The sequence below is a fragment of the Pezoporus wallicus genome, unplaced genomic scaffold, assembly GCF_028554395.1.
Source record: "Pezoporus wallicus isolate ANWC-B61680 ecotype Strahan unplaced genomic scaffold, APGP_CSIRO_Pwel_v1 contig_14831, whole genome shotgun sequence".
In the NCBI taxonomy this organism is placed as follows: Eukaryota; Metazoa; Chordata; class Aves; order Psittaciformes; family Psittacidae; genus Pezoporus; species Pezoporus wallicus.
Genome location: NW_026642428.1, coordinates 826,163 through 835,551, shown reverse-complemented (window position 1 = coordinate 835,551; position 9,389 = coordinate 826,163). Strand labels below are relative to the sequence as shown.

General features: G+C 51.6%; 1 protein-coding gene across 3 annotated transcripts; it reads right to left on the bottom strand.

Moving 5' to 3' along the window:
* Positions 1–2,178: 2,178 nt before the first annotated feature.
* On the bottom strand, positions 2,179–8,637 carry FEM1B (fem-1 homolog B). Of its 3 annotated transcripts, XR_008975070.1 has the most exons (3): positions 8,162–8,637; positions 3,071–5,250; positions 2,179–2,689 (listed from the first exon to the last, which is right to left on the bottom strand). XR_008975070.1 is itself a non-coding variant. In XM_057430532.1 (2 exons), exons 1-2 carry the CDS (start codon positions 8,407–8,409, stop codon positions 3,615–3,617), a joined length of 1,884 nt encoding a protein of 627 aa, XP_057286515.1. In that variant the 5' UTR covers positions 8,410–8,637; the 3' UTR covers positions 2,179–3,614. The 3 variants fall into 3 exon arrangements, 2 of the variants coding, with proteins under 2 accessions (XP_057286515.1, XP_057286516.1); XM_057430532.1 differs by having other exon boundaries at positions 2,179–5,250; XM_057430533.1 differs by lacking the exon at positions 8,162–8,637 and adding an exon at positions 7,440–7,530 and having other exon boundaries at positions 2,179–5,250.
* Between the last annotated feature and the right edge of the window lie 752 nt (positions 8,638–9,389).

The window sequence follows — 9,389 nt, the reverse complement described above, 5'->3', positions numbered from 1 at the left end:
ACCGCACTTGAGGCAGGAGCAGCTTTAACATCAGCTCCTGTCCATAGCACAGACACTCCCCGTCTTTGTGAAGTGCTTTGCAACCTACTGACAAGAAGTGTGAGTGCTGCTTCTGGGTAACAGCATCATATCTTTTCAGGTCTTCACATACAGAAATCATCCCAGGAGCAGCATGGACAAAGCAGAACCTCAGCACATACCCTGCAACGCAGAAATAAAGTGGGAAAGGGTAAGAACAAGGTACAGCAAGGCATGGAGACACAGCTTTTCCACATGATCATCTGGTGTAACATCTTTTCCCTATTAAAAAGGCAGAATTCGGGGAGGAGCAGCTTCCTTCACCTCATTATTGCCAACAGGTATTTCAAGCATGCATGTTTGTTCCAGGAACGGTTTTATACGGGCATTTCGCAAGAACACACCACTGAGAGTATCCGTGCCAAAACCAGGTCCTGAGTTAAAACGACAGTGCAAGGAAATACTGCCTTCATCAGCAACACAGCACCTCAACACAACCTTTGTCACGCAGCAAGCAGTACAAGTCGTGTTGGGTGCTCAGCCCTATCCCCTCCTTCCCCCCATTCCCCCACATCAGAAGAACCAAGTCATTTTTAACATGCATATCATGAATTATAAATCATAGAATCCCTGGTCTGGGTTGGAAGGGAGCTTAAATCTCATCCAGCTCCAACCCCTGCCACAGGCAGGGACCCCTTCCACTGGAGCAGCTTGCTCCAAGCCCCTGTGTCCAACCTGGCCTTGAGCACTGCCAGGGATGGGGCAGCCACAGCTTCTCTGGGCACCCTGTGCCAGCGCCTCAGCACCCTCCCAGGGAAGAGCTTCTGCCTAAGAGCTCAGCTCAATCTTCCCATTTCACAAGTGTAAAAAGCAGCAGCAAGGCATCAGGGCTCTGTCTGAAGCATGTGGCACACACAGAACAGATGAATTTTTCCTGTAATACATACAATTTATATACTGGTTAATTTTAACTGAGTCAGCTCCAAGCAACTGTCATGGTTTAATCCCAGAGGGTAACCCACACCCACGCAGCCCCTTGCTCACTCCCCACCATATTCACCCCCAGCTCCAGAGGGATGGGGTGGAGAATGGAAAGAATGTAAACCCCATGGGTTGAGATAAGAGAAGTCCAGTAACTGAGGTATAACACAAAACCAGTAATAACAATGCTAAGGGGAATAACAAGGGGAGAGAATAGGAAACTAAAAGCTGAAAAGGAAAAAACAACAAGCACAAGTGATGCACAACGTAATTGCTCAGCACCCACCAACCGATACCCAGCCCGACCCAAGCAGCAATCGGTCCCTTCCAGGTACACCCCCCCCCCCCAGTTTCTATACTGGGCATGGGGTGCTCTGGTATGGAATACCTCTTTGGTTAATTTGGGTCAGGCATCCTGCCTCTGCTTCCTCCCGGCTTCCCCTCCTCCCTGGCAGAGCATGAGACTGAAAAGTCCTTGATCAGAGTAAACATTACTGAGCAACAACTAAAACCATCGGGGTTATCAGTGTTGTTCCCAGGCTCAAAGCCAAAAACACAGCGCTGCACCAGCTACCGAGGAGGAGGAAAATAACTGCTACTGCTGAACCCAGGACACAGCTAAATAACAACCATGTGCTATGGGCACCCAAGTTGCCTGAGTTTTGGGTTCAAAGCTTTAGTACTAAGAGATGCAGCGCCAAATGAGACACTAAAAGCATTCCCCACATCTCACAATGAGCCACGGGCACTTAAACATTGGATTTTTTGCACTTCCAACAGCCAGGCTAAAAATCACCACCGCAAACACTGAGCAAATACAAACCTGCAGCTTTCCTGATGGCTTCAGGTGCATACAGCAGGAGGAAGACCTTTAGGGTTGCAATTTACAGTAACACAAACACCTTCCCAACCATTTCACACCATCCACTTGTTGCATTAAGGCCCTGGGTGGCTGAATTTGGCCTTGCCATTCTGTCTCATGTTCAGCTGAGAGTCACGGGGTTCTGAGTGTACCTGAGACACAAGTGACAGACATGTTTCTCATTTAGGAGCAGAGTAAGTTCACGGCTTAGAAGACATGGTATTTGTAAAGCTTTTCCCTGGAAGGAGACACAAGAGCCCGTGCTCGTGGTCCCATCCCATCCAAGCAGCACTAGACAAAAATGAGGGGTTAGGAGGTAATGCTTCCACATTCAAGGTTTATTTCTTTGTAATACAAATAGAAACGTGTGCCCAAATCTCGCCTTGAAGGAAGTTCTACCCCGGATTGTTTAAAAAAAAACCCCAAACCCTACAGAACATTCTTTCATCATCTAACAGTTAAAAAGCTGCATTGAACAGAAACAGAGTTTTCAGTAGCCTGTCAAAACAAGTGACATTTTACTGCCGGAGCATCTGCGACTTCTACCAAGGAGAAGTACTCTCTCAAGCAACGGCGTCATTATACAATCAGTTGCTTATCATAAAAGACCTTATGATAGGACAATTTTTTAAAAATCAGATTCAATAGAGATTTTCATAATGAAAGGAGTAAAAATCACATCAATTCCTCCAGTCCAATGCAGGGAGGCACAGACTCCGCTCATCTGGAAAGCCAGGCTCAAGCAGTTTCAAGGAAGACTCTCTTTGGCGACAGACTACTCCATTAGGAAGATACAGCATCTGGAATCCAAGAGTGCAGTTTTACATACTTTGAGTCGATCAAGGTGCGTGTTGATCATTGAAACAACAGAAGAAAACCAAGTTAAAAGCAGTCTGAAATGTTGGGACACACAGAGACACAAATACCCTATCGATTTTCTAGGTATCCATGCATGATCTTTATAGGTGAGCAACTCAGCTACGTAAAGAAAGAAACCATGACTCGGGTTGGTTTTGTTCACTGTGCAAGTTCCTTTTTCAAAAGTTACTCCATACTTACTGCAGTTGTGTAAATGAAGAGCTTGATATTTCAACTCTTATGACACGAATGCATCGTAGCTGAATTTAAACCTGTATTTCCTAACAGAGCATTCCATACATCTGTATGTTGGTAACTGCTGTTCAAAACTTAACTTAAAAAATACAATACCTTTTATTAAACGTTACCATCTTCGGCATTAACTGAAAGGCATAAGGAGATGGTGAGGTATGAGAGCAAGGGACTGCTCTGTACATCCAGACTTCATCTTAAACCAACTACCACGTTCCAATTGTTCTTTGCCACCTCACTCCAAGAAGGTTTAAAGTTTGCAAAGTCACTGCCTCAGTGACACGGGCTTTCAGAGGCGCCTTTAAATAATACCTAAAGCTGCAGCTCCTCAGTGGAGATGGGCACTGGGAACAAAAACATTCTGCACAAGTGACATTGGCATTCTTTTCATTCTGTTTAGAAAAACAAAGAGATAACGAAGCAATTCTTTTAATCAAAAGAAACGACTCGAATCTCAAACATCAGCTGTTGACCACAGGGAAATGATGGGGCTTTTTGCCTTCCCCCCTCCCCAAGATCTGCAGACGGAACCCAAAGGAACCCAAAAGAACCGAGAAAAAACAACTTCGGGTATACATATGCATCCTGCTGTCTGCAACTGATGTCGTCCTGGGATAGCACCAGCACGAAGGTTGGATGTAGCCTAGTGAAACTTCACAAATTCTTCCAGAGTTCTGGGGATCTGGTTTTGGTAGCTGATGTTGTAGATCCGTACTGCTCGGGCAGCCAGGCACTTGAGACTCAGCTTCATTTGAGTTTTAAGGAGTATTTCCGACACCCCTGTTGTACTTTTATCAAGAGGGGTTTTCTTCTGCTTATTTGTCATGTCTGTATGAGCACCGGCCTCCACCAGGTTAATGATGATGGAATGCAACGTCAAGAAGTCACTGATGGGCCGGTGGTACTGGACGATGATGTGGAGAGGGCTATTCCCTTCGTTGTCCACAGCGTTCACGTCTGCACCGCAGTCTAGCAAGAGTCTTGTGACGAGTGCATTGGGAAAGCTGCAGACATCATTCGTGTGGAAGTCGTCAACTGGAGTACTGGAATTGACGGCGTGGTGCAGCAGACTGGAGCCGTCCCGCGTTCTGGGGTCGAGGTGAATCAGGTTATAAATCTGTTTGTTGATCCGGGAGCGATTCTCTTCGCTGCACTGGGTCTTGGTAGAGATGCAGACTAAGTAGAGAAAGGTAAAAATGTTGCATTCGTAGTTGTCCATGGCTGAGTGGATGTCGGAGTCTTGGGTGGTTTTGATGCGGGACATGCCTTGCTCTATTTCCAGGACGCTGCACCTCAGAACGCTCTCAATGTCCTTGGCTTTAACGGGCTCGTTCAAGTGTATCATCTGAGAAAAGACTTGAGCAAACCTCAGGAGGTCTTTATGAGTGTTCCTGTTGCCCTTTTGCCTTAGACGCAACGCATGGAGCCATAGCTTGATACACTGTTCAAACTCCATGTTATCTGCATAAACAGCCCCACGGTAAATAATGGGGTGAGAAACATCAATATTGTCCGAGCCCAGAATTCTCTCCCGCACAATGAGACCCTCCATGTGAAGGGCATCTCTGTCCTGCCTAATAGACTCTAATTCCTGAGGAGTCCTGCATTCAGTCCTGTTTCCATAAGCTTCAATTTGTGGAAGAACTTCTTTCTCAATGATATTCTCGCTGTCTCGGTACCTCTCCAGCATTGCTAAATATAAATAGTGGTAAGTCTTCATTATGTCATAGTTTTCTCTGTCGTTTGCAAACGAGGCACCCAAAAGTTCCAGAGCTTCAATCCGGCTCCTCCGATCACAGTCGGAGTGAGCAAGCAGCAGCTCTACAACATCGGCTTTGCAGCTCTCAGCAGCGACTTTGAGCGGAGTCATCCCGTGGCCATTGACCATCATCGCCGCCTTCCACTTGACCAGCTCCCTCACTATCTCCAAGTGGCCGGCTTCGGCTGCGAAGTGCAACGCCGTGGCCCCGCAGTGGGCTATGGCGTTGGGGTCAGCGTGCTGCTCGAGGAGGTACCTCACCACGTCCGTGTGGCCTTTGTAAGCCGCGATCATAAGGCAAGTGTTGTCGTACTTGTTGGCGATGCTGATGTTGGCGTTGTTTTCCACCAGGTACTTCACGATGTCCAACCTGCCGTCGAAACACGCGGCCCTCAGCGGAGTCGAATTGGTCACCGTCGTGTGATTCACGTTGGCGCCGTGACTCACCAGCAACTTCACTACTTCAAAGTGGCCCGCTCCTGCCGCACACCACAGAGCTGTGGCTCCATCAATGACAAAGCTGAGAACACAAGGACAAGAAACGAGCAGTTACGATGACGCTCTTGTGAAAGCATCTCCTACAGATGGCCACGGGCACGTGCGCATCCGGCCATCAAAAGGTTATTTTATAGCCAGATTGTGTTGTACATGAAGGAACGTACCCGGACAGCCAAAGAAAAGGAATGAGGGACTTATCAACACTTAGACCCCTGAAAAGCAGCACCGTTGGAAGCTGAACATGAAGCACTGTCACAGGGTGCCCAGAGAAGCTGTGGCTGCCCCATCCCTGGAAGTGTTCAACGCCAGGTTGGACACAGGGGCTTGGAGCCACCTGCTCTAGTGGAAGGGGTCCGTGGCAGGGGGTTGGAACTGGATGAGCTTTAAGGTCCCTTCCAACCTAAACCATTCCAAGGTTTCACAAAGCTTCAGAGCAGTCAGGATTCAGCCACGTTTTGCTCCCAGGCTGCTCTGAAGACCCCATCTGCAAGCTCCAGCCCTCAGCCTACAGAGCATGAACAGCCACAAGAATTACCACTACTCTGATGCCTTGCTCCAGAAACTGACACATTAAAAGACAGAGAAAAAAGCTTTAAATTGGCTTATTGACTCAAACATACAAACTCTGAACAATACAGAGGCTCCAGCAGAAAAAAGGGCTTAAGAAGTTCCTACCTTGTTCTCTCTCCCCATGCTGCAGAATTGCCACTGCTTCCACTGCACCGATACCTCTGGTTTGAGAGACTGCACCATAAAGCAGCCCAGCACTGTTACACAAATGGAACTCCAGGAATCAAATGCAATTTAAACGAGCAGAAGTTCTCATAAGCTGGGCTGCATGAGCTCTGTTCTGCGTCATGGCCTTGCAGACAGCTTGCTGGCGTTCGTAAATGAGGGGATAGTTTAGCAAACCATCACGTTTCCCTAAGTTGTTTTTATTCCCAAATCCAGCAGTCGTGTAACTACAAAGATAAAGGCTAAGGTCCTTTCCATCTCCCTCATTTCTGAAGTAGCACTTAAGTGCAGCAACAGGCAGCTCTCACACCGCAGTTAATACAAACACACTCAAAGCACATCCCAAATCAGAGAGGGATAAATCTCTTATTTCCATGCGCCCAAACAGTCACGTTTCCCAAAGTTAAAATATTGTAAGACAGTGACTTCACAGCGATTTTTATCATTCTATGATAAAGCTCTCACGTAGCCCAACAGGATTAGTTGTGTCTGTGGCTGTTTATAAAGCCAACCCCTCTAGACAACACTTCAGAGGCTGTGCAAGGCCATCCACACCTTTATCCACAGTAAGAAGTTCCTCATTTTGCAAATAATGGCATTAAAATGCTTTTATATTAAATCAGGAGGAAAATCAGGGCCTGGGATTTGTTAATGAACAGGAGGTACTTTGTTAGTGTGCTACAGGTGTGCATTTACAAGCCAAAAGCCCGGAGCCCAAACAAGGGGAGCTGCTGTGCCACCTTATCTCAAGAAGAATGACAGCAACGCGGGATCACATGCTGCCTCTCTCCTTGGCTCCCACTGTGCCCATTGTGTCTCGGACAACACCTCCTTTAATGCGACCCAGGCAGCGGCTCTGGCAAGCAGATCACCACCCCATCAAGGCCAGAAAACTCGGGGGGGGGGACACCCAGCCCTTCCTATTGCTTTTTGTCAAGGGAGGCCCTTTCTTTAGCCAAATTTCGGCAGATCTCACCCAAAGTTTTCTCAGCTGGTTTTTGCCTGTGTTAAAGAAGGGCTGGAAGAGAAGGGGAAGGGAAAAAAACCCTAACAAACCACACAGGGAAGTTGGTTCCTCCCCTTTCATGCATGTAAGGCCCAAGCCAGCCTGTCCCTGGGCCAGGCAGAGCTGCGCAGGCACAACTGCAGCTCCTCACGTAGGAGCCCAATGAAAGGTGTTCAAAAGACCAACCTACCGTCACCATTAGTCAGCCTTATGCTGGAGATGGACATACAGGCAAAGCCTTGGTCTTGAACACTGCCAGGGATGGGGCAGCCACAGCTTCTCTGGGCACCCTGTGCCTCAGCACCCTCACAGGGAAGAATTTGTCTCATTTCACTCCCAACCGCCCCATACACTGCTCCCAGCAGTGACGAAGGGATGCTCCTCGGGATGTCTCGTCTGGACACTGAAAACCTTCAGTTTGAGGGAGAACGGCTCGCAGTGCACAGGTACCACCCCACGCTGACCCACACCTGCTGTCACTGGCGGCAGGGCGCAGTGCCACCGAAAAGGCCACTCTGGCACAACCACAGCAGGACATGCTCAACGCCAGCAAACCGAGGAGCTCTCCACACTGTGCTGAACACAACTCTGCCTAGCGTTGGGGGGGGGGGGGGGGGAGGGAACCTCAGGAGAGCAAAGGCATTTATTGCCCATCATAGAATAGTTAGGGTTGGAAAGGACCTTAAGATCATCCAGTTCCAACCCCCTGCCATGGGCAGGGACACTCACACTAAACCATATCACCCAAGGCTCTGTCCAACCTGGTCTTGAACACTGCCAGGGATGGAGCATTCACAACCTCCCTGGGCAACCCATTCCAGTGCCTCACCACCCTAACAGGAAAGAATTTCCTCCTTAGATCCAATCTAAACTTCCCCTGTTTCAGTTTGAACCCGTTACCCCTTGTCCCATCACTACAGTCCCTAATGAAGAGTCCCTCCCCAGCATCCCTATAGGCCCCCTTCAGACACTGGAAGCTGCTGTGAGGTCCCCACGCAGCCTTCCCTTCCCCAGGCTGAACAGCCCCAACTTCCTCAGCCCGTCACCCCTCCGGCGCCGGCCCACAACCACCAAAGGCACTTTCACGGCTCCGAAACCACCATTCCCCACCCGCGCTGGGGGCGCGGCGGGTCCCGAGCCCCTCGCCGGTACCGACGCCCGATGCCCGGCGGTGGCCACGAGCTCTACGTACCCGTCGAAGCGGACCGTGCCGGTCTGCTGCGTCTGCACGCGGTAGTGCTCGAGGAGCAGGCGGACCACCTTGGTGTGCCCGTTGCGGGCGGCGATGATGAGCGGCGTGGAGCGCTGCCCGCCGTGCTGGCTCACGTAGCCCAGCAGGTACTTGATGTCGCTCTCGGAGCGGTTCAGCAGCAGCGCGGCCAGGGTCAGCACTCGCCCCTCGCTCGCCGCCTTATACACGTACCCGGCCAGGCCCTCCATCGCCGCCTCCTCCTCCTCACGACTGCGGCCCCGACGACCGGGCCTAGGCTCGGGCCTGCCGGCCTGCCCCGCCGCCGGGGCGGCCTCTCCCTCCGCCTCCTCCTCCGTCCTGCCTCGGTGCCCGCCGGGGGGCACATGCGGCCCCCTCGGGGACAGCCGCCCCACCCTGTGCCGGGCCAGCCCCCTCGGGCCGGCGGCGAGACGGGGCAGCCCCAGCGCCCACCGCCGCCTCACCGGCGCCGCGGCGGCCCGCGGAACATCGCCCGTGGCGCGGCGGGGATCGAACCCGCGGCGCGGCCGCCGCCCGGTGCCGGTGGGGGGGGGGGAAACGGGGGGACACCCGCGGAGGGGCGCGCGCGGGGCCGCACCGCCACAGGCCGCGCTCGGGCCGCCGCCGCTCCGCCCCCGCCGCCGACTCCGGAAGCGAAACCGGAAGCGCCGCCATCTCCGCCGCGTCCCCCCGGCAACCAGCGGCCTGGCGCGGGGGTTCCGGGCCGCGGCCGCCTCCCCTCCTCGCAGCGTATCCGGTGCTGCCCGCCTCGGGCTGTCCTGCACTGCTCCGGGCTCCGGTTCGGTGGAGATGGGATGAGATGGGATGGGATGGGATGGGATGGGATGGGATGGGATGGGATGGGATGGGATGGGATGGGATGGGATGGTTGGATGGGGTAAGGTCAGGTTCAGTTGGATTGGATAGGGTGGGTTGGATCATTTGGGATGGGTTGGTTGGACGGGGTTGGGTGGTGGTCACCTGAGTTCAGTTGGATTGGATGGGTTGGTTGGATTGGGTAAGGTCAGGTTCAGTTGGATTGGATAGGGTAGGTTTGGATCATTTGGGATGGGTTGGTTGGATTGGGTAAGGTCAGGTTCAGTTGGATTGGATGGGGTAGGGTTGGATCATTTGGGATGGGTTGGTTGGATTGGGTAAGGTCAGGTTCAGTTGGATTGGATAGGGTAGGTTTGGATCATTTGGGATGGGT

Excerpts from the sequence above, each read along its gene's own strand:
- FEM1B (XM_057430532.1), bottom strand. The coding sequence starts at position 8,409 with ATGGAGGGCCTGGCCGGGTACGTGTATAAGGCGGCGAGCGAGGGGCGA. Across the intron at positions 5,251-8,161 it reads GGCACGGTCCGCTTCGACGG|CTTTGTCATTGATGGAGCCA; the intron begins GTACGTAGAGCT and ends TTGTGTTCTCAG.